This window comes from Dasypus novemcinctus, chromosome 7, assembly GCF_030445035.2.
Source record: "Dasypus novemcinctus isolate mDasNov1 chromosome 7, mDasNov1.1.hap2, whole genome shotgun sequence".
Taxonomy (NCBI): Eukaryota; Metazoa; Chordata; class Mammalia; order Cingulata; family Dasypodidae; genus Dasypus; species Dasypus novemcinctus.
The window spans coordinates 60,181,043-60,206,549 of NC_080679.1; the positions used below are offsets into that span (position 1 = coordinate 60,181,043).

Consider the following 25,507-nt stretch of genomic DNA (forward strand, 5'->3'; position numbering starts at 1 on the left):
TTAAAGAGGCTGCTTGCTTACTTCACTGTTCCGGACAACCCCGATGAAATCAGCCTGTGGTGGAATGGAAACGATGAGCTCAGCTTCATAGGCACCTTCTCCTTGATTCTGAGCCTTAACAATCAATGTGAGAGGGTTGTCGTCCCCAATATAGATCTTCTTTTGATCACTACAAGTTAATACAAATCTAGACAGTGAAAAAAGGCTACACGGGGAGAGCTTGACTGTTCAAAGGAATGAGAGATAAATACCCAGACAGAATCGCCATGTTCAACAGTGTCTCAAGATATTTTAAGATGACTTCACAGTTCAACAGAAAACTGAAAATAGCACATTAAATGCAAACACAACGCTTCTCTCAGTGAGATAAAATATTGATGCCACTAGTATATCACTATCATTCATATCTATTACTAAAATAACTTTATATCTCTATGTATTCATTTCCTGACTTTTTCCTAAAGTAAAAGCCAAATTAATCATCTACTATGATTCTCACAATGTTTTTAAATTTACATATCATATAAATGGTAGTGATATCTCCTTGAGTATGACTGTTCACAATGTTACTTTGTAACACAGCCCAATGCTAAGTAGAAATATAATAAATCTGTCAGCCTAGGTACGGTAGATTGGATTATATGCCCTATTTAGACACACATATTCTTGTGGGTGTGAGCCCATTACATGTAGGACCTCTTGAAGATGCTATTTTTAGTTAAGACAGCCCAACTCAATGAAGTGTGTCCTATAAAGAGAATTTAGAGAAAGGCCAGGCATTGCCAAATGACTGAACCAGAACACTACTGACACCCAGAGGAAGCAGGCTTTGTCAGTGCCCTGATTTGGAACTTCTGGCCTCTAAAACCATACATCAATAAATTCCTGTTGTCTAAGCCAACCCACTACAAAGTATTTGTCACAGCAGCCTGCCAAACTAAGACACTAAGCAACTAGTGAAAACACAGTGGCTACCTTTCTGAGGCCTCAATGTTGAGTGTTTCACTATTATAATCATGCAATTGTCTTCCAATATAACAAATTTCCATTTAAAACATGTTGGTGTCTTCAATAGGAAAATGCATTATTCCATTTACATTTTTACTGAAGATCACTATTGTATTGTTTATTACTGAAACAAAACTTACCTATCTACAGAAACTTCCAGTTTGGGTTTACAGACGTTGTCTTCACCACAGTCAAGAAGAATATGAGCCTAGAAAAAAATATTTTGTTTTTGTACATTAAGAAATACCAACACAGGTTGTGCATGCAGTATCTGGATGGATGTAAATTGAACACACAAATATGTACTCATGTGTATATTTCTCTACATACATCTATTTGTTTGTATACCTGAGTGCAAAAGAGATCCTTACTACTTATTCTGACTACACTTAGGTCAGTGTAGTTATTCAAGAATGAGGAACAAAGATATTCAAAGGCTATAATATAATAAGTTAAGAACCTTTTAGTTCTATCTCAAATTGAGCTGTTTTTATTTTAAAATGATGTGAGGTATAGAAGAGAAGGTAATAGTTAAGAAATCAGGGTTCAGTTTGACTCGGCTGCTGGATAAGTTGTATGATCTTAGGCAAAATAAACCTCCCTTCTGCAGTTTCTCATTTTGGACTATACCTCTACCAACATCATGGAGATACGGATGCAAGGAATAAAAGAATAAGGATCTATAGATATTTAGCAACAATTCAGACAAGCAAACAAGAGGGGAAAAGAAACCAAACAAAATGAACATGTATGTGGTCATTTGAAAAGAGATGGAGGAAGAGGAAATAGAAACATTAAGTCGACAGACAGGGTAGTTGAAATAAGTAAAAAACTGAAATGTTCTTCCTTTAGATCTGACAGCAAAATGTGCCAAATGGAACGGCATGGAAAAGTCCATGAGATGAAAAAGTGGGGAGAAAGCAGAAGAGCTTTGGCAGACTAAGAAAGATAAAAAGGAAGAAAAGAGAAAGGGAGAAAAAGAGGAAACCATTCTTCGTCTATTAATAATATCCAAAGGGGTTCAGGCCCAGAGACAGAGAAAAATAAGAGAAGAGAGGATTTAAAGGGGAATAAAAATGCAAAAAATTCTTTAAGAGAAAGATGATTGTATGCTTCCAATTCAAGAGAGATAAACAGCTGCTTGGCATAAAATAATATGGTAGGGATCTGAACTGCCAATTTAATTGGGATAAAACCCAGTAAGTGAATTAATTTAAATTCCTAGATGTAAGCCAGTTGCTACAAGCTTCAGTTCAGCAACGAAAATGGATGTTTAAGAAATGTATCAAGAATAAGAAAATCATAATAAAAGCCAGGACTATTAGAACTTTGTATTAATTCTGCAAGGCATATCAAGCACAACAACTGTTATTTAGTTCAGGAATAAACTGCTAATAAATAAATTATCTGGTGAAATGGTGTATATTAACAGTCCCAGTTAGAATAACAGATGAGATTCTGAAGTCTGGAATGAGAAGAAAGAGTAATATAACTCTTTCACAAATAATGGAGACAGGGCAAAAAGCTATCCAAGGGAGCTGTTTTGGGGATCTGCACACCAGGAGGGTGCTGTGCATCATCCAGGAGGGAGTAGGACAGAGATAAAGAGGCCAAACTAAAACTGTGAGTTACTGGTTTTGCCCCATGGCTGGGAAAGGCACATATGCCCCACGCCCAAGGTGAACAGCCTTGGTAAAATCCCTGGCTCACGCAGCCAACTAAGTGGGATAAGAATGTTCCCAGGGAAGAAAGAGGGGTCTGGTTAGAAAGCAGAGAGTGACCAGCTGAGCCCTCTTTGAATCTCAATAAAAGACCCCAGCCAGCACTGAAGAGGCCCCAGGGAAAGGGGAGGGGGAAACTAATCTGGTAGGCTGTCACACCCAACTACCCTGGGAGAGAGAAGAGGAAAGGAGAAGAGGGAACTATGTCAGTGAGGAATAGGTAGAGACAGGCACCTAAACAGCCTGCCTAACCAGCCAGGAGACACAGCCCGCAAACTGTTAGAAGCCTGAGGGGGAAGTGGACTTGGTCCAGTGGATAGTATGTCCATCTACCACATGGGAGGTTCGCGGTTCGAACTCCGGGCCTCCTTGACCGGTGTGGAGCTGGCCCATGCGCAGTGCTGATGCGCGCAAGGAGTGCCCTGCCCCACGCAAGGGTGTCCCCCACGTAGGGGAGCCCCATGTGCAAGGAGTGCACCAGGTAAGTAGAGCCACCCAGCATGAAAGAAAGTTCAGCCTGCCCAAGAATGGCACTGCACACACCCTGAGAGCTGACACAGCAAGATGACGCAACAAAAAGAAACACAGATTCCCGTGCCACTGACAACAGAAGCAGACAAATGGAAGAACGCGCAGCGAATGGACACAGAGAACAGACAACTAGGGCGGGGGGCGGGGGGCGGGGGGCGGGAGAGGAAGGAAGGGGAGAGAAAGAAATAAAATAAATCTTAAAAAAAAAAAAAAAAGAAGCCTGAGGAAAAACAGGTGAGCCAGATAAGGTTTAAGAAGCCTACCTAGCTTCCGCCATTGCCAGTTGTGCAATGGATAATGTGTCTGACGACAGATCAGAAGAAGCCTACCCACCCTGTGGAGTAGGTATAGCTCCGAGTAGGAATGCCTGCCTCCACATACCAGGTTCAATTCCCAGTACCTCTAAAGAGGAGGGATCGAGAGAGTGATCCAATGGGTTGTCAGGCACCCAGCTTATCACAGGGAACTTACAGAAAGAGGTTTTTGGTTTTTTGATCTGTTGTTTTATATTATTATTATTTTACTTATTTTATATTTTATTTTATTGGCTAAAACTGGGTATGGTCCCTGTAGATGGCAGGCTCCAGGGTGATTGAAGAGCACTGGTAGCCTGAGAAGGTCCAAGGGGCCCAAGAGGGAAGCCCGTATATTCTGGGTTCTTTTTTTTGTCTTTCGTGGGTTTTTTCCCCGTTTCCCTTTTTTCTTTTTCCTTATTTTTCCTCCTTTGTTTATTTCTTTTCTCTCTCTCATTTTTCCCTCTTTTGCTCTTTTCCTTTCATTCCATAACTTCTCTTGTTTGGTCATCACTTTTTTCCTTCTCTTCTCATCTTTCCAGTCTTTTCATTTTATTCTATTTTTTTTCCTTGTTTTTTAAAATTCTGCCTCTTCAATTCTTATTCTTTTGTTTTTTAAATGATTTTTCACTCCTATTACTCATTTTTTCCTTGCTCTTTTATGATTCCTTTCCCTTTTTTTATGGTCTTAGTATTTTTTCAAGGGAATATACCACTACAAGGATATAGAACAAGTTGAACCAAGTGTCAAGGAGGAATATTAACACAAAGCAAAACAAAATAAAACCCAAGTAGAAAGAAAAGCTAACCTACTGAATATGCCCATCAAGATAAACAGATGCCCAGACACCAACAGAAAATTTCAAGCAATACTAAGAAACAGGAACACATTGCCCAGTCTAATGAACAAAGATGTAGAATGTGGAACAATTAATTACGGATGTCCAAACATAAACAAATACAATAAATCAATTTAATAAAGTGAAGGAAGAGATAAAGGATATAAAGATGACACTGGGGCACATACTAAAGGAAATGTAACTGTACATAAAAAGATAACAGGTCTGATGGTGAAAAAAGGCACAATGCAAGAAATAAAAAATATGCTGGGGGAAGTGGACTTGGCCCAATGGATAGGGCATTTGTCTACCACATGGGAGGTCCATGGTTCAAACCCTGGGTCTCATTGACCCATGTGGAGCTGGCCCATGCACAGTGCTAATGCACGCAAGGAGTGCCCTGCCATGCAGGGGTGGCTTGCAAAGAAAAGAAACAGACCTTATGGGAACAAAAGACACAATGGATGAGATTAAAAATACATGAGAGGCATGTAAGAGCAGATTTGTATTGCTTGAAGACAGAATTAGTGATTTCGAAGACAGAATATCTGAACTGGAAAAGACAGGAGAACAAAAAGAGAAAAGAATGGAAAAAATGGAAGAGAGTCTCAGGGAATTGAATAACAATGCAAAAAGCGCAAACATTCACATTACTGGTGTCCCAGAAGGAGAATAGAATGGAAAAAGGGCAGAAAGAATATTGGAAGAAATAATGAACAAAAACCTCCCAACCATTATGAAAGACATAATATCCAAGAAGGACAAAGTACCTCAAACAGAATAAATCCAAACAGACCTACCCTGAGACACCTACTATTCAGAATGACAAATATCAGAGATGAGATTAACAAATTCCTAGAAATACACTAACCACCTACATGGACCCTAGAAGAACTAGAAAACCACAATAAACCAATCACAAGTGAAGAGATTGAAACAGTCATCAAAAACCTTCCAAAGATGAAAAGCCCAGAACCAGATGGCTTCACAGGTGAATTCCACCAATCATTCAAAGATGACCGAATGCTGATCTTGCTCAAGTTCCTCCAAAAAACTGAACAGGAAGGAAGAGCTACCAAACTCATTCTATGAAGCCAAAATCACCCAAACACCAAAACTAGATAAAAATAATACAAAAAAAAAAAAAAAGCAAATTACAGACCAATAATTCCAATGAATATAAATGCAAAAATCCTCAATGAAATACTTGCAAACAGAATCTAAAAGCATACTAACAGATTTATACACCATGATCAAGTGGGTTTTATTCCAGGTTTGCAAGGGTGGTTCAACACAAGAAAATCAATTAGTGTAACAAACAACATTCACAAATTGAAGAAGAAAAATCACATGATCAGGAAGCAGATGCGGCTCAAACAATTGGGTGCTAGCCTACCACATGGGAGGTCCTGGGTTCAGGTACTGATCCTTCCTAAAAGAAGATAAGCAGATGCTGCCCCTGCCGCAATGAACAGATGCCACAAGCCAGGGGAAGCGAGTGTGCTTCAGGCCATTGGGCACTTGTGTCTCAGGTGGATGCCTACTGTCACCATTATTATTTAATACTGTGCTAGAAGTTCTAGCTAGAGCAATTAGGCTAGACAAAGGAATAAAAGGCACCCAAAGAGGAAAGGAAGAAGTAAAACTTTGACTATTCATTGATGAAAATCCTGAAAAATCCACAACAAAACTACTAGAACTAATGGACAGATTCAGCAAAGTGGTGGAATAAAAGATTAATACACAAAAATCAATATTGTTTCTATACACTACTGATGTGCAAACTGAGAAGGAAATCCGAAAAAATATTCCATTTGTAATAGCAACTAAAACTATCAAATGATTAGGAATAAATTTAACCAAGGACATAAAGGACCTGTTTTCAGAAAACTACAAAACACTGCTAAAAGTAACTGAAGAAGACTTAAATAAATGGAAGGATATTCTGTGTTCATGGATTGGAATACTAAATATTAAGGTGTCAAATTCTACTTAAACTGATTTACAGATTCAACAGAATTCCAATAAAAATCCCAACAGCTTTTTTTATAGAAATCGACAAATAATCAAATTTATTTGGAAGGGTAATATGCCCTGAATAGTCAAAAATATCTTAGAAGAGAAATGAAGTTGGAGGACTCCCACTTTCTGGCTTTCAAGCATATTACTTAGCTACAGTGGTGAAAATAGCATGGTACTGTCATAAGGACAGACAGATTGACCAATGGAACTGAACTGAGAACTCAGAAATTGACCCTCACATCTACAATCAAGTGATTTTTGACAAGGCTATTAAGTCACCCAGCTGGGCCAGAAGAATCTATTCAACATATGGTGCTGGGAGGATTGGATAGCCATATCCAAAAGAAAAAAGAAAGAAGACTCCTGTCTCACATCTTACACAAAAAGTAACCCAAAACGGATCAAGGACTTAAATATGAAAACAACAACCATAAAAATCCTAGAAGAAAATATAGGAAAACATCTTCAAGGTCCTGTGGTAGGCGGTAGTTTCTTAAAGCTTGTATCCAAAGCACTAGCAAAAAAAGAAAAAATAGATAAATGGGACCTCCTAAAAATTAAACGTATTTGCACCCCTAAAGACTTTGTCAAAAAGGTAAAAAGGCAGTCAACTCAATGGGAGAAAATATTTGGCAATCACATATCTGATAGGGTTTAATATACATGACATATAAGGAGATCATATAGCTCAACAATAAAAAGACCATCTGAATTAAAAAAGACTTGAAAAGACAACTACAACTGGCCAAAGAAGAAATACAAATGGTGAAGAAACACATGAAAAAATGTTTAACATTACTAGCAATTAGAGAAATGCAAATCAAAACTACAATGAGATACCATTGCACACCTATTAAATGGGCAACTATTAAAAAGTTTGAAAACTGTAATTGTTGGAGAGAATGTGGAGAGATAGGAATGCTTATTCACTGTTGGTGGGAATGTAGAATGGTATTGCCACTGTGAAGAACTGTTTGGCAGTTTCTAAGGAAGCTGAAAATAGACTTGCCATGGGACCCAGCAATACCATCGTGAGATATATACCCAGAAGAATTGATAGGAAGAGACATCTGCACACCTTTGTTCATAGAGGTGTTATTCACAATAGCTGAAATTTGGCAACAACCCAGGTATCCATCAGCTGATGAATGGATAAACAAATTGTAAAGTATACATATGAGGGGTTATTATGCAGCAGTAAGAAGAAATGAAGTTGTGACACATATGACAACAGGGATAAATATGGAGGACATTATGTTGAATGAAGCAAGCCAGAAACAAAAGGAAAAATAGTGTATGCACTATTATGAACTATTTTACGTGAAGTATAAATATATTATGTGTTATATGAATATGGGTAAAACTGCACATATAAGACTGTTTTTCGTTGAAGCTGAATGAATGTAAGTTAATACTACAAAATGTAAATATCAGAAAAAAAAAAAAAACACATAATACTAAGAGTAGGAAACCAGACACAGTATACTACATATTGTATGATTCCATTTATATAAAATATAAATATAAATCAATTTATAAAGATGGAAATTAGATTCCTGGTTATGTAGGGAAGGAATATTAAGGGGTATGAAGTCTTTCTTTTTAGAGTAATGAAATTTTTCTAAAATTTTTGGGACAATGAATGCACAATATTGTGATTATACTAAAAGGCATTGATTATACACTTTAGATAGATCATATGGTATGTATACATATATATCAATAAAACTGCTTACTAAACAAATAAATAATTGTGCAAGATTAGCCAGAAATAGCAGCTATGGACAGCAGGGGAAACATCAAGAAATTGAAAGGCAAGGAGTTTTCTTATTTGTTTTTTGCTTATAATTATTATGATTGAAATAATGAAAATGCTCTAATAATGATTGAAGTGATGAACGCACAACTATGTGATCATACCAAATACTACTGATTGTACACTTTGGATGAATTATATGCTTTACTAATATGTATCAATAAAATTAATTTGTTTAAAAAATTGACATATATAAACCTAAAGAAAATATGGATAATGTAAGAAACTGACTTGGTAGTAATAACACTGAATGACAATGGATTAAACTCTCCAATCAAAAGACACAGATTGGCAGCCTGGTTAGGGAGATATGGCCGATCTATATGCTGTCTTCAAGAAACTCACCTTAGACTAGGGATGCAGGAAGCTGCAAGTGAATGGTGGGAAAAAGATTTTACATGCAAACAATAACCAAGAAATGGCAGAAGTAGCTATATTAATTTCAGACAAAATAGACTTTAAACACAAAACTATTTTAAGAGACAAAGGAGGACACTATATATTACTAAAAGGGGCAATCTAACAAAAAGAAAGAATGATCATAAACATTCATGCACCTAACCAGGGTGCCCCAAAATACGAGGCAAATATTGGAAAAAAGTAAGTGAAGAAATAGATGCCTCTACAATTACAGTGGGAGATTTTTATGTACCATTATCAGCATTAGACAGAATATTTCGTTGGAGGATCAACAGAGAGAGAACCTGAATTATACGTTAAAAGATCTAGACCTAATAGACATATAGAGAACATAACACACAAATACAGCAGGATATACATTCTTCTCAAGTGTACAGGGATCATTCTCCAGAATAGACCACATGCTAGGTCACAGAATAAGTCTCAAAGAATATAGAAAGACAGAAATTATACAAACTATTTTCTCTGATCACAATGGAACAAAGCTGGACATTAATAAGAGGCAGAGAACCAGAATAGGACCACAAAATATGGAAGTTAAACAAAATACTCTTAGACTATCAAGGGGTCAAGGAGGAAATTGCAAAAGAAATCAGGGACTTTGATGGAATGAATGAAAATGAGAGCATGACATATCAAAACCTATGGGAGGGAAGTGGACTTGGCCCAGTGGTTAGGGTGTCCGTCTATCACATGGGAGGTCCGTGGTGTTCAAACTCCGGGCCTCCTTGACCTGTGTGGAGCTGGCCCATGTGCAGTGCTGATACGCGCAAGGAGTGCCGTGCCACACAGGGGTGTTTCCGCATAGGGGAGCCCCACGCGCAAGGAGTGCGCCCCATAAGGAGAGCCACCCAGCACAAAGGAAAGTTCAGCCTGCCCAAGAATGGCGCCGCACACACAGAGAGCTGACACAAGATGATGCAACAAAGAGAAACACGGATTTCCGTGCCACTGACAACAACAGAAGTGGACAAGGAACACGCAGCAAATAGACACAGAGAACAGACAACTGGGATGGGGGTAGAAATAAAATAAAAATAAATAAATCTTAAAAAAAAAAAATCTATGGGATGCAGCATAAGCACTATTGAGAGGGAAATTCATAGCCATATCTGTCTTTATTTAAAAAGAAAGAGCTAAAATCAAAGACCTAACTGCATACCTGGAGGAACTGGAAAAAGAACAAAAAACTACTGCCAAAGGAAGTAGAAAGAACAAAATAACAACGATGAGAGCAGAGCTACGTGAACTTGAGAATTAAAAAAAAAGAAAAGAAACACTAGAAAAGGTTAAAAAAAACAAAGCTGGTTCTTTGGAAAGACTAATAAAACTGAAAAACCCTAAGCTAGACCAACAAAGAAAAAATGAGAGAAGATGCAAATATATAAAATAAAAAACAATGGGGGGATATCACCACTGATTCCACAGAAATAAAGAGTATCATTAAGAGAATACTTTGGAAAAACTGAATGCCAATAAGAGGATAACGTACATGACATAGATAAATTTCTAGAAACACACAAGCAGCCTACAATGACAAAATAAGAAACTGATGAACTCAACAAACCAATCACAACAAGAATGAATTAGTCATCAGAAACCTCCAACTAAGAGCCCAGGACCAGAAGGATTCATGGGTGAATTCTACCAATCATTCCCGAAAGAACTAACACCAATCCTGTATAAATTCTTCCAAAACGCAGAAGTGCAGGGAACATTTCCTAACTCATTCTATGATGGCAACATCATCCTAATACCAAAACCATATAGAGATGCCACAAGAAAGAACAAAACTACAGGCCAATTTCTCTAAGGAACTTGGATACTAAAATCCTCAAAAAAAAAAAACACAGAAAAACAACTTTCTAATCGCTTTCAACAACACATCAAATGAATTATACACCATGACCAAGTAGCTTTCATCCCAGTATGCAAGGATGGTTCAACATAAGAAAATCAATCAATGAAAGACACCACATTAACAGACTGAAAGAAAAAAAATTCACACAATCAACTCTATTGATCCAGAAAAAGCATTTGACAAAATACAGCAACTGGGGAGAGGATGTGGCTCAAGTGGCTGATCGCCTGCTTCCCACCTGAGAGGTCTGGGGTTCATTCCTGGTGTCTCTTAAAAACAAACAAACAAACAAAAAACAAGCAACAAGCAAAACAAATGAAAAGGACAACTCAGGGGAGTTGATGTGACTCAGGGTTTGAGTACCAGTTGCCCATGTACAAGGTCCCAGGTTAAATCCCCATCCCCTGGTACCTCAGAACAAAACAAAACAAAACAGAACAAAACAAAAAACCAAACCCAGCATCCTTTCTTGTTAAAAACCCTTCAAAAGACTGGAATAGAAGGAAACTTCCTCAACATGATAAAGGGTATAAATGAAAATCCCACAGCTAACATACTCAATGGTGAAATGCTAAAGGCTTTCCTTCTAAGATCTGGAACAAGACAAGGATGACCACTGTCACTGCTCTTATTTTAGAAAAACTTGTTCAAGCACTTAGGCAAAAAAAAGATATAAAAGGCATCCAAATTGGAAAGGAAGAAGTAAAAATTTCACTTGCAGATGAGATGATCCTATCCATAGAAAGCCCTGAGAAATCTACAACAAAGCTTCTAGAGCTGATAAATTACTTCAGTAAAGGGGCAGGATATAAGCTAACATGCAAAAATAAGTAGCATTTTTATACCCCAATAATGAGTAATCTAAGGAGGAAAGCAAGAAAACAATTTCAATCACAATAGCAACTGAAAGAATCAAATACCTAGGAATAAACTTAATTAAACATGTAAAGGACTTATACATAGAAACCTACACAACATTGTTAAAGGAAATCAAAGAAGAAATATTCTAAATAAATGGAAGAATATTCCATGTTCATGAACTGGAAAACTAAACATCATTAAGATATCTGTCCTACTCAAACTGACTTATAGATTTAGCACAATCCCAATCAAAGTTATGACAGCATTTTTTACTGAATTGGAAAAGCTAATTATGAAATTTACTTGGAAAGGCAAGAGACCCAGAATAACCAAAAACATATTGAAAAAATAAAATGAAACTGGAGAAATCACACTATCTGACTTTAAAGCATATAGTGATTAAAACCACATAGTATTAGTACAAGGATAGGCACTGACCAGTGGAACTGAAAAGAGATTTCTGAAGATCCTTGCGTATATGGTCTACTGATATTTAACAAGGCCACCAAGCCCATCAACTGGGACAGCATTGCCTCTTTAACAAATGGTGCTTGGAAAACTGCATATCCATATCCGAAAGAATGAGAGATGATCACCATCTCACGCCCTACACAAAAACTAACTCAAGATGGATCAAAGGCCTAAATTATAGGAGCCAAGACCATAAAGTTCCTAGAAGATAATGTAGGGAAGCATCTACAAGACCTTGTAGTAGGAAATAAGTTTCATAAACTTTACACCCAAAGAATGAGCAACAAAAGAAAAAATAGATAAATGGGACCTCCTCAAAATTAAAAACTTTTGCACTTCAAAGCAGTTTGTCAAGCAAGTGAAAAGGCAGAATAGTCAATGGGAGAAAATATTTGGTAACCGTGTTTCCAATATTTTTCTAATATCCAGCATATATAAAGAAACCCTACATCTCTAAAATAAAAAGACAACCTGTTTTTAAAAAATAGGCAAGATATTCGAATAGAAACTTTCCCAAAGAAGAAATACAAATGGCTAAAAAAGCATATGAAAAGATGCTCAATTATCATTAGTTATCAGGGAAATGCAAATCAAAACTACAATGAGATATCATCTTACGCCTATTACACTGGTGGCTATTTAAAAAACAGCGGACTACAATTGTTAGAAAGAATGTGGAGGAGAGGGGACACTCATCCACTGCTGGCACTGAGGGGTTATTAACAAGCACCGACTAGAGATGCATCTGGAAAAAGACCTTGACGAAAAGGGGGAAACAGTAAATACAAGTGAGTTTTTATGGCTAAGAGATTTTGAAGTGAGTAGGAAGGTCATTCCAGAGGATATGCTTATGCAAGTCTCAGCAAGATCTCACTGATTGCCACAGTGAACAGTGCCTCAAACAGCAGGGCTCCTGAAGGCTCTAGAGACATCTAGACACTATAAGCAGGATAGAACAATCTCAAGAATTTGGCCCCCGTCATTGGGCATTACTTTGAAATTTATGCTCCCCAATGTAACAAAACAGAATTAGACTCATTTATGATTCTCGTACACATGGCTCTTCTGCCCCTTTTATCTGAACCTATAAGTAGCACTATACTTATTAAATATATCTCCCAGAGACTTAGATCTTTAGTCTGTTCATGTGCCAGCTGAGGTGTGAATCTCAGCATAGTTGCAACACCTACTCTCCAGTTCATGGACTCACCCAGGGCAACAAAAGGATGATGGACAATGCCAATCCCAAAAAAAGCCCATCTACAACTGCAGGCAGGCCAGTTCCATCCATCTGCATGAAACAGAATGGGCATCACCATCCCAAAATCCTCAGGAATGGGGAATGAACATTGGGCTACAGTAGACTTATTATTATTCTATTACAGACTTATTATTATTCCAGTAATGAAGAATTTGTAGCATTGATATAAAGCTAGTGGCTACCAGAGATTCTAAGGGGAGGAGAGGAAATACAACTATGCAACTGTGGACTACCGACTTATTACTATTCTAGCAATGGAAGAACTTGTAACACTCATAAAGGTAGTGGCCACCAGAGGTTTTGAGGGGAGGGAGAGGGAAGAATTGGTACAACATGGGGCATTTTTTGGGACATTCGGATTGTGCTGCATGACATAGCAATGATGGATACAGGCCAATATACATTCTGTCAAAACATATGAAATTGTGAGTGTAAAGTATAAACTATAATGTAAACTACAGATCATGGTTAGGAGCAATGCTTCAACATGTGTTCATCAATTGTTACAAATGTATAACACTAACGAAAGATATTGTTAATGAGGAAAAGTAAGGAAAGGGGAAGATATGGGGTATATGGGAATGCCCCCATATTTCTGATGTAACATGTATGTAATCTAAAACTTCTTTCAAAATAAAATTTTTAAAAAAGAGCCAAGCATTAAATCAGTGATAAAATGAAGTTTTATCACAACATTACCTGTCGACTAATGTTGGCAGGAGTAAATTGGTTAAGAATAGGTTGCAAGCCTGTTGCATCAGCAGCCGTTCGATAATCTAATCGATAATCCATAAAAACAGTAATCGGAGTAAGTTTGTCTCTAAATTCAGATTCATCCTGGAAATAAAAACAAACAAAAATTTCAAATTAACAATGAGATCAGCACACACTATCTAGAGAAATCCAAAAGCGCACAACCCAAAGCCAGCTGTATTTATTATTCCTTGATCCTTCAAACAAAACTTATTGAAAAACTATACTTACATCAGAATAGAGTATCCGAAAGATTGTCATTATCTACTGAGAAATCTTGATCAATTTTTGGTTTAAAATATTTGATTCAAACAAAAATATGACATGTTAATAAATGAATACTCAAACCCACACCCAATATAATAACTAGAATATTACCAATGTCATTTAAACTACAAAGTGTTCCATCTTTTTACCCTTCCCTTCTCAAAGGTAACTACCATCTCCAATATTAAGTTTGCCACCCTCTTTATTGCTTTCTGTAGTTTTACTATATTTGCATACGCATGGTCCTCAATTTTACTTTTCTTTTTTTGGTTACTTAAAATGAGATCATATGTAGTCTTATGTGATTTGGCATCTGTTCAACACTTTGTTTCCTAAATTCACCCATGCTGTTGCATGTAACTGAGGTTCATTAATTTTCACTGTTGCATAATATTTCATGATATATACCATAATTTATCCATTATCCTGTCAATGGTTAGTTACTATTTTGAAGTTTTTTTCCTATTTTGCTATCAAACACAAAAAAATGTTTTAATGATTATTCTTATACAGTGTTATGTCAATTTTTAGAACAATAAGATTATTTTCTAAAGTCATCAAAGCAATGTTAACAAAACCCTGGGATAAACCCAACTCAGTCTTGTTATTTTATCTTTTGATAATAAACTGCTAGAATTTAGTTTGTTCATATTTGGTGTAGTAATTTTACATGTATGTCTTTGTATAAGGCTGGCATGAAACTCTCCTTTCTTGTATTATCTTTGACAGGTCTATGTTTTAGGGTTATACCAGCCTCAAAGAATGAGTTGGAAATACTTTGTCTTCTAATCTTTGGAAGTATATTTAAATTGGAGAGTCTCATTCTTGAAAGTTTGGGAGCTATCTGGATCTGTGTTTCTTTTGTGTAAAGATTTTTTTTTAAATTGCTCAAGTTTTCTACTTCTTGTGGCAGTTTTGTTATCTTTTTCTAAGAATTCATCTTTTGTCTGAATTTTCAAATTTGTCACAAGGTTATTCATAATACTGTTAATCTCTATCCTCCTTATCTATAGTTACATCCCTTTCAATCTGATAATTCTATCAGACTTTTCCTTCATTTTTTTTCTTGATCAATCTTTTCAAAAGTATATTATGTTGGTTTTGTATGTTTGTTTTTCAATTTGTTAATTTCTGCTATTCTCTTCTTCCTTTTCCTTATTCTGTTGATTCTTTTCTAAATAAATACTTAAGTCACTTTTTTTTTCTTTCTTTAAGGTACAGGGACTGGTGATTGAACCCAGGACTTCATATGAGGGAAGGCAGCACTCAACCACTGAGCCACATCAGCTCATTTGTTTTGCTTGTTGTTTTTTGTTTTGTTTTTGGGAGGCACTGGGAACCGAACTCAGGACCTCCCATGTGGGAAGCAGGTACTCAACCGCTTGAGCCATAGCCACTCCATTTAAGGTACATTTAGTTCACTAATTTGCAGTCTTTGCTCTTTTTTTTCCTTAAAAGAAAAAGCAATTAAGAGTTTACACTTACCTTCATATTCTGCTTGTGACACCTACACATTTGATGTTTTATTTTCAATATTATTCATTATGATCTTTTTGACCCTCTAGTTATTTAAAAGTGGATTTCTTAATATCCAATTTGTTTTCCAATTTATTTCTAAAAAATTGATGACAGCACGTTCCCTATGAAATCAATTTTTTGAAATTTGTATATACTTCCTTTCGATCTAACATGATTAATTTTATATTTATTCTCTAATTATTGGTGCTGGGTTCTATATATGTCCATTAAATCAAGCTTGTTAATTGTGTTATTTCTTCTAAACCTTTACTGTTTTTGTCTTCTTTTTCAAAATGCCATCCTTTATTTTATCTAAACATTTTATACACATTTATATTCTCTCACTAATGATAATATCTCAAGCCTTTGCAGGTCTAAAAATCTGGGTTTCATTTCTTCTAGTGCTTGCTTCCAATATTTGGTGTTTTTTGTTTTCTTAAAGATTGATTGATTGATAGATTGATCTACCCCCACCCCTCCACTGTCTACTGTCTGTGTCCATTTGCTGTGTGTTATTCTGTGTCTGCTTGTCCTCTCTTTAGATGGCACTGGAAATTGATCCTGGGACCTTCTGGAGTAGGAGAGAGGTGCTCAATCTCTTGTGCCATCTCTGCTACATTTCTTATTATCTCTCCTCTGTGTCTCTTCTTGCTGTGTCATCTTGCTGCACCAGCTCTCCATTCGGGCCAGCTTGCCTCCATCAGGAGGCCCTGGAAATTGAACCCTGGACCTCTCATATGGTAGACAGGAGTCCAATCACTGGGTCATATCCACCTCCCTGGTGTTTGTTTTTTATGAATTCATATTTGATTGAACTTAACCTGTGGAAATCATGGTGCTCATATTGGCTTTCTCTCCTTCAGAGAGGACTTCTATTTGCTTTTGCTGGAATCAGGGTGCACTTCTGTCCTAGAAATATTTTAGTTTCATTCAAGTGTCTGGTATAAATACAGAAGTCTCAAATTCAGATCCCTGGTTTGTAGAAGGCCCCAGATGAGTTTAAATCCCAATGTTGGCATTCGCAATTACTGCTCACTCTCATTTAGCCTTCACTCCTTGCTAGCAACACTAGCATGGACATTTGCTTACAACTCGAAATTTGGATTTGGCCACTGAAATTATCCAGTTGTTTATAATTTTTTTTACCCTGAAGCTTTCCTTTGCTTTCTTGAGAATCCAACATATTGTAAAAACATGGGTATCAGTAATTTATTCTATAGTAATGTTGTGAAAAGGCCATTCAGAAGATATAGTTTGCTAGGTGTAGAAGTCCATACTCAGGTTTGACACCAAAACATCCAGTTTTCAAGTCTATTTTTCTGTATTCTTCCTTGTGATTTAATACCAAAAACTTTACAGAAAGTAAAAATTTAGATGAACAAGAAAACAATTAATGACTAAAAGAAAAGTGTCTGTTACCCGCAGATAGGCTATCAGTTCTTCACACTGCATCTGTCCTTCCCGTGAAATTGTCATGTTCTTGGAGTGACTTGAAGACCTGTTATGGAGAAATAGTGCCCGCCGAATTGCTCCCTTTTGCTTGAGTTTATCCAAAAGAAGTTCCACTTGGAAGTCTATACAAATTAGAGAATATATAACCAACATATTCTTTACAGACTTAGATACCTGGAGTTTTTATTTAAATAGAGATATTTATTTCTGAAGGAGTAATGTGCTTCTAATTCATTATAAAAATGTCTTCTATATTGTAGCGACACCATCAACAAATTCACCCTGAGTAAATATATTTAATAGTTAATTTTAGTCCAACTATCTCCAAAGTAGAGCCATATATAAATTACAGACAACAGATAATGTTGGCAGTAAAACAATTATCAGATTGAGGAATGAACAAAATAAGGGGCAAATGCAACTATGGATTAAAGTAGACTTATTATTCTGGTAATGGAAGAATATGAAACACTGACATAAAGACAGTGGGCACCAGAGGTTCTGAGGGGAGGGAGAGGGAAGAATAGGTGTAACATGGAGCATTTTGGGGACACTGGAATTGTTCTGTATGATATTGAAATGATGGCTACAAGCCATTATCTATTTTTCAAGACCTGGAAAATCGTTCAGTGCAAAGTGTAAACCATAATGCAAACTACAGACCATGGTTAGTAGTAATGCTTCAATACGTATTCATCAGTTGTAACAAATACCACACTAATGAAAGATGTTGTTAATGGGGAAAAGTATGGGTGGGGGAGGGGGTGGGATATATGGGAATCCCCTATATTTTTGATGTAATATTTATATAATCTAAAGTTTCTTTAAAAATAATGGAAAAAATAGTGCAAAAAATTATCAGAGGCAGAAGAAATTTTTTTCTTTTAATTTAAGCTGAGAAGAGGAAGTTCATAACAATGAAATATATGTGAATTAAGCCTGTCACTGTTAATTGCTACAGTAAGATTCTTCTGATTGTAATAAAGAAATATTTACTAACGTGCATCCACACTCTTATGTAAACACTTGGTAAATGAACAATTTGCATTACTTGCAAGTCCTACTTCTAGTGTAGCTGCCACATCAAATTATCAGGTAAATACATCCCTCATGAAGCATGTGACCACATATAGTTTAATGAGTCAGGAATCATCTTAAAATGAACATGCAGCCAATAATTTGAAGCACAGATGTTAGAAAAACAGTTTTTCTTTATGTGGCTTCTTCAAAGGAGGTAAGAGTACAGACCTTTAAGACCAAGTTTCTCTAAGTATCAAACTTTGTTCCAAATTTAATTGAAAATCCTGGGTTATTTTGGTTCCAATTCTGTTCTATGCAGCCACACTGCCCTCCTTGATGCTTCTCAAGGACATTAAACATGTTCTTCTTGCAATCCCATTTCCCCTGCACAAAATACTCTTTCAGACATCTGCTAGTTATCTCATTTCCTTCAGGCCTTTACTGAAAAGTTTATATTCCCAATGAGCCTAGTACTTTCACAACAAACACACACTCATAAATTTTATTCCTCTTCCCAGCTTTTTTTAAATTGTTCCTTAGCATTTGTCATCATCTAATATACTACCAATTCTTATTTTGCTCACCTCCTTTGCTCTCAGGGCTATATACACCATTTTTAGGATAGGAAGAGTGGAGTTAGAATTTTCTGTGTGGCCTAAATTTAGTGGTTGTCTCACTATTCCTGAACCACTTCTACTCCTGAGATTGCTGGGGAAACATAAAATATAAACTCCTCAGTAGATCATCTACTTTTAAGCAATGATACTGATTTCGCCTAGAACTGCTTGACTTTCTGAAGGCTGTATGCTTACGAATCAGTGGATCATTCTGTTCCTAATGCTAATAAATAAAAATATTCTATCTGAATTGGCTTATAAATTTCTAAACAAAGTAATTAGATTGTAATTTTAATGTAAATTTAATGTTTTAATATAAGCATTCAAGTAAAGAAGAATTCAAATAACTATTCAAATTTCCTAAAACAATTTTAAAATTTTATGTAATTTTAAAGAAAATTTTCTGTAGTATAACTTACTAAGTTTCCTTGGGAGTGCTCCTTTGCCATTGGCCTTTAAGCAGAACCTGACGTTAAAACTGTGGAAATATGAAAACTCTTATGTAAATCCTCCAATCCAGTCTAGATATATTTTGAATACCACCCAAATCTCATGTTTCTAATTCAAAATTTACATTGTAAAGCCTTACATCTTTCTTCATGGCTTAACATTATTCTTAAAACATGAAAATACACAGCAACAAGCCATCTCATCCTTCAGTAATTTAAGCACATTTTCTTTCATGGTAACTTGATGAGAAAAAAGGCAAAGACAAGAATATCCTAACCCTCTCTAATTTACAAAACCTATTGATAAACCTAAATGACAGAAATGAAGGCTGAGATTTAAATAACATCTCATTTAATAAAAAGGACCCACAGAAATTTCCTTTAATAAGCTCCTTTAGAGCAGTGTTTTTCACAATTCTTCAGGTCATAAAATTAGTTAAAAATACTGTATTCAGCATTTTAAAAAGTAAAATAAAAATGACTTAAATATCAAGGGTAAGTATGAATTCATGAAGCTTTTGTTTCAATTATGTGTTTACTGGGTTATGATGAAAAAAGTAACTCATAGTATATGTGAGCCTCAAAATCATTTGGAAAAGCTACTGCTTCTGTGCATTTCAAAGCCTTTGAATTCCTAGTATTAATATAATTATCATTATTCTTAGTAACTTCACAGGAACATGCAGGGTGAGTGAAGAGAAGGAAAGCTGTAAAACTTGAAGCTAAAATCTTGAAAACAACTTCCAAGCCAATCACAAAAAATGAAGACCAAATATTACTGAATTTTTAATGTATTCTAATGGAAAAACAAAATTCTTAAAAATGATTTTTAGTAATTACAATAATTCTAAGAAAACTCAGGAAAAAATTTTCTCGCTAGCTCTTCTGAAGTAAACATTTCCTAGCTTTCAATCATTCTACTCTTCATATATACATTCTGAATCATCTGCGTGAGCAATGAATTTGAGTAGTTTGTCTCAAAGTGCGGCACTCAAGCTGATTTTAATAGTGTGGGTCAAGAGTTTTTGCTTATTACTTTTATAGTTATTTCAACATGTATCAGAAAAACCTGGTTTCTCCATTTTATTTTTAAATATTTTAAGAAAAAAAGCATGTGAATATAAGAAAAAAATCTTAAAATAATTATACAAGCAGAATGAAGATATAGTAAATATCATGAAAGTAACATAAGAATGACAGACACTTGAGAAACCCTGGACTAGAGAAGAATTGAGGCACTGGACTTTCAAAAAAATATTATATTTTTCTTTAGAAACTAGTAAAGGAACAAGGAGAAGACCAACATATTTGAGGAAATAATTTTTCCATACTTATTCAGATATTAAATCAGAAAAAGAAAATTAAACTTTGTATGGACATGTTTAAAATTAAATATGAGTTCAGGGATTTTAGTTCCTTCTTTCTTAATATTCATGAAGCATGAATAATTTTTTTAAAGTTAATTTTATACCTTATAGAGTATTTCTGGAGCCTTCTAGATGACTATAATCTATGACATGAAAATAGCAATACTTCATTCATTTAGCAATACTTCAGCCCCTTCCCTCATTTTCAATTACTAATTTTCTGTCATTTTCTGTCATAATCACTGAACCAATAATCACTAGGATAATTATTATTAAGAAAATGCCTTTACCAGGAAACTTTGAGAGCTGTGCCAGGTAGTAGGCAGGTTTTACTGTCTTGATTTAAAATGCTAGGATACACATCAAGGCCAGCATTTATGGTGATGACTGGTCTGGCCCTGGTTAAAAAGCAAAACAAAACAAAAAAGGAAAGAAAAGTTAGTTTGAAAAAAAGGTTAGATTGATTCAAGCATTTTTAGGCTCACATTAAGTGCACATACAGTGCAATGTCTACCAAAGCATTGTTTACAACACAAAAAATGGAAACACTCCTTTCCATACCATATACAAAAATTAACTCAAAATGTATCAAAGATAAATAAAAAAAACAGGACTATAAAACTCCTAGAAGAAAACATACAGAATTATTTTTGGAACCTTGTGTTAGGCAATGGTTTCTGAGACTTTATACCAAAAGCACGAGCAACAAAAGAAAAATTAGATAAATGGGACTGCATCAAAATAAAAAAAATTTTGTGCATCAAAGGACTTCATCATGAAAGTAAAAAGACAACCTAGAGAATGTGAGAAAATATTTAGAAACCACATCCAATAAGGGTTTAACACCTAGAATATATAAAGAATTCTTACAATAAAGACAACCCAATTTAAAAATGGGCAAAAGATGTAAATAGACTTTTCTCCAAAGAGGATATACATTTAAATAGCTAAAATGCACATGAAAAGGTACTCAACATCATTAGTTATTAGGGAAATGCAAATCAAAACCACACTGAGTATACCATTTTATACCCACTAGAATAGCTACTATTAAAAAAAAAATCACAAGTATTGGAGAGGATGTATAGAAATAGGAAAACTCATTCATTGTTGATGGGAATGTAAAAATGGTATGTTATTCACCACAGTTTGGTGGTTCCTCAGAAAGCTAAGTGCAGAATATTACCATATGACCCGGCGATCTCTCTACCAGGTATATACCCAAAAGAACTGAAAGCAGGAAACTGTAACAGGTATTTGCACACCAATTATCATAGTGCCAAAAGATGGAAGCAACCCAATACCCATCAACCAATGAATGGATAAACAAAATGTAGTATATACACACAGAACAATGTTCAGCATTAAAAAGGAATAAAGTTCTGAAGCCTGCGACAACACGGATAAACCTTGAAGACATTATGTTGGGTGAAATAAGCCAGACACAAAAGGACAAATATTGTATCATCTCTCTCATATGAAATAATTATAATAAGCTAGCTCACAGAGTTAGAATCTAGTATATAGGTTACCAGGGGCTGAGTTAGAAGTAGGAAATGCAGAGTTAATGCTTAAATTGTACAGAATTTCTATTTGGGTTGATGGTAAAATTTTGGAAATGGATGGAATAATGGTCATGGTAGCACAACGTTGTGAATATAATTAACCCCCATGAATTATACCCCTGAATGGGGTTAAAGATCAAATGTTTAGGTTGCATATATGTTACTAAAAGTTTTAAAAATTAAAAAAAAATTATAAAATTATCTTCCAAAGGGGGGGCCATTACTGAGACAACTGAAAAACTGAATATGGACTGTATGCTTTATATCAATATTAAATTTCTTAACTTGATAGCTGTACTTATGGTGGTTAAATAATGAGTGTCCTTATTCTCAAGAAATGTACCTGGAAATAAAGTATTAGAGGAGCAATCTACTCTCAAAAGTTTAAATAGATAGGTAGATCGAGAGACAGAGGAGAGAAGAGAGAGGGAGGGAGAGAGAGAGAGAGAAAGAGAGAATAAATGCCACAAAATGCCAAAAGTTGGTGAATCTGGGTATCTGTGTGAGGTGGTACATGTGTGGAGTTCTATGTGTTATTTTACATTATTTTTGCAACTTTCCTATAAATTTAAAGTTATTTGGGGAAAAGAAATGAAAGGTGGGGGAGGGAGGGAGGGTAGCATAGAAACAACCTGAATGTTGGTTTTCCCAGGACTGTCTTACTTTTAGCACTTCAAGAAAGGCCTTTGGTCTTGGGCCAGGAAAGTTGGTCTCCCCACCTGAACTCAGTCCATTAAAGCAGGACTGGTAAATAAAGTTGAGGGATAACTACCTAATGCAATACAATACAATAAGAAATATGAAGGCTGTAAAGCCATATGTGATGCTGTAAAATGATCTCTTAAGATATACCAAGATATTATTTTAGTAGGAGAGAAAAAATACAAAGCACAACCAAAGTGCATGCACACTCACATACATATAATTTTTTTATATAAAGAATATTTGGTAGGATATACAAATAAACTAGTGAATGGTGTAGGAGAAAAGTATACATATTTTTATTGTATGCCCTTTTTGTATCATTTGAATTTTTACAATGTGTATATATTACTTCATTAACAATTTTAAACACTAAAAGAGTACATTAAATAAATACAATTTTCAAAAGCTTAGATGCACAGATTTAAATATTGTAGGCTCAGGTCACTGTGCCTGTCTCAAAAATAAGTCGCTGGAATCTATAAGTACCCACACTGTCCTGTAAGTTGATCCACTGCAAACTCGATTCTATAACACCAAAGCTAGTTTCCCTGCCATGTATAAACACAGCACATGTTAATATAAACATCTTAATCTACTTTGGATGCCAGATGATATTCTAAGGAATGAGGAATTACTGAAATACAAAAGAATGACTAGGAAATTGAATGAGGTTGGGAAATTAAGATTTGTGAATTTATACCAAATTTCTCTAATAAGTCTATCTATTTTGAGACTCATTACATACTGCACATAGTTACAAAATAGTGTGGCTAAAAAGACCAATTTAATTTCTTGCCTCTTACAGGTAAATTTAAACTAACACAATCTTTTTTTTTTTCATTTTTTTATTTTTTAAAATTTATTTTTATTGATTTTTCTGCCCTTCCCCCCCAAGTTGTCTGCTCTCTGTGTCCATTCGCTGTGTGTTCTTCTGTGACTGCTTCTATCCTTATCAGTGGCACTGGGAATCTGTGTTCCTTTTTGTTGCATTATCTTGCTGTGTCAGCTCTCCGTGTGTGCGGCGCCATTCTTGGGCAGGCTGCACTTTCACGCTGGGCACCTCTCCTTATGGGGGCACACTCCTTGCGCGTGGGGCTCCCCTATGTGGGGGATACCCCTGCGTGGCACGGCACTCCTTGCGTGCATCAGCACTGCGCATGGGCCAGCTGCACACGGGTCAAGGAGGCCCGGGGTTTGAACCGCGGACCTTCCATGTGGTAGGTGGACACTCTATCCATTGGGCCAAGTCCGCTTCCCTAATACAATCTTTAGAAAGAGATTTAAAACAGAATACCTTTGAATATAATTTAATGAACAATTAATGAATTGTTGAATTAATGAATGCATCTTTAAATTAAAAAAAAACTATAGCTGTCTCTTCTTTGGGACATCTTTGTATAAATATTATGTGCCTACAATAAATCTTAAATAGAAGGAACAAACAACTTTCATCATTACTTCAACAAAATCAAACCAAAATTCTAACACTGACACTTAACTATAAAACTTTCAAATAATTCAGAATATTCCTTGCATTACATGATATGGAAATATGCTTACCTATATAAAATAGCTCGGTCCACACCAAAAGCTCCTACAATTAAATCTTGAGAGAATGTAAACACATGTTAATTATGACTTTCATATTCATATATCATTCTACATAACCTTCAATGCATATAATAAAGATTTAGACATCTTCTAAAAACTCTTCTTCATTAAGTAGTTGAACAGAACATTTAACAGGCAAAAATATATGTAAGTAAGTTATAGCCAGTGACAAATCCTCATCATAAAACTAGGTTTTCAGCCAGGCAGATGAGAAACTTTTTTATGGATATTTAATAAAAATCAGCAACAATATGGAAAAGTACACTCTCCAAACACAGTCCCAACAGAAAAACTTTATAGTTGCCTATGGATTTCATAATCTCAAAAAGCAAAACAAAAAAACCCATAATGTAAATACTTAGAATATGCTAGCTGATAGTATGCAAACCAGCAAGAACACCTGCATTAGTTTATATATATAGCTGGTATAACTGGTTCACCATTTAGAACACCCGAAATCTGAACTCTATCTCACACTATATAAAGCCTTGCCACAAGTTTAAAAAAAAGAAGAAAGAAAAATAATATCCTGACAGAAAAGGAGAAAAAGACATACAAGGAAATTCACTAAAAAAAGTATATGCAAAAAAACAAAAATGCCACTAATCAACAAAATCTGTAACTTAAACCAAAATAACATCTCCCACCTATCAAACAGTTAAAACTATTTTAAAAGAAACAAAAGATGATATTCAGTGTAGGGACAAGTGTGAGAAAAACGATGATTCTCAATGACTTCTGGTAGTGCTTTAAAAAGCTGGCAAAATCTGCTTTTAGGAGGGAGTGGGGTTGTAATTTGACAATGTTTATCAACAGTCTTAAAAAAACAACAACAAAACTGCACACCTTTTACATAGCAATTTTAGAATTCTGTCCTAAGGAAATAATCAGAAGTATGAACCAGAATTAAATACAAAAATATAAACGCCCATTAATAAGGCTGAGATATCCATCTGACGGACAGACAAAAATAAAATTCCTGTTTGAGAAGAATAATTAATAACACAGGGACATATTTATGATAGTTTAAACAAATAAAATATACTATGAGCCATACATAAAGCATGATTCTATTTTGT

The 25,507-nt window shown here is 35.4% G+C and overlaps 1 protein-coding gene across 2 annotated transcripts in view; it reads right to left on the reverse strand.

Annotated features, from left to right (window-relative positions):
• The window catches only part of ITGAV (integrin subunit alpha V), a 103,420-nt gene that overhangs the window by 15,557 nt on the left and 62,356 nt on the right, over window positions 1-25,507 (reverse strand). For both annotated transcript variants that reach the window (XM_004477039.5, XM_004477038.5), the window contains exons 14-20: window positions 24,378-24,423; window positions 20,838-20,945; window positions 19,151-19,209; window positions 17,062-17,216; window positions 13,804-13,941; window positions 1,149-1,216; window positions 22-169 (exon numbers count right to left, since the gene is read on the reverse strand). In XM_004477039.5, coding sequence (XP_004477096.1) covers window positions 22-169; window positions 1,149-1,216; window positions 13,804-13,941; window positions 17,062-17,216; window positions 19,151-19,209; window positions 20,838-20,945; window positions 24,378-24,423 — 722 coding nt within the window. The remainder of the gene's footprint in view (window positions 1-21; window positions 170-1,148; window positions 1,217-13,803; window positions 13,942-17,061; window positions 17,217-19,150; window positions 19,210-20,837; window positions 20,946-24,377; window positions 24,424-25,507) is intronic.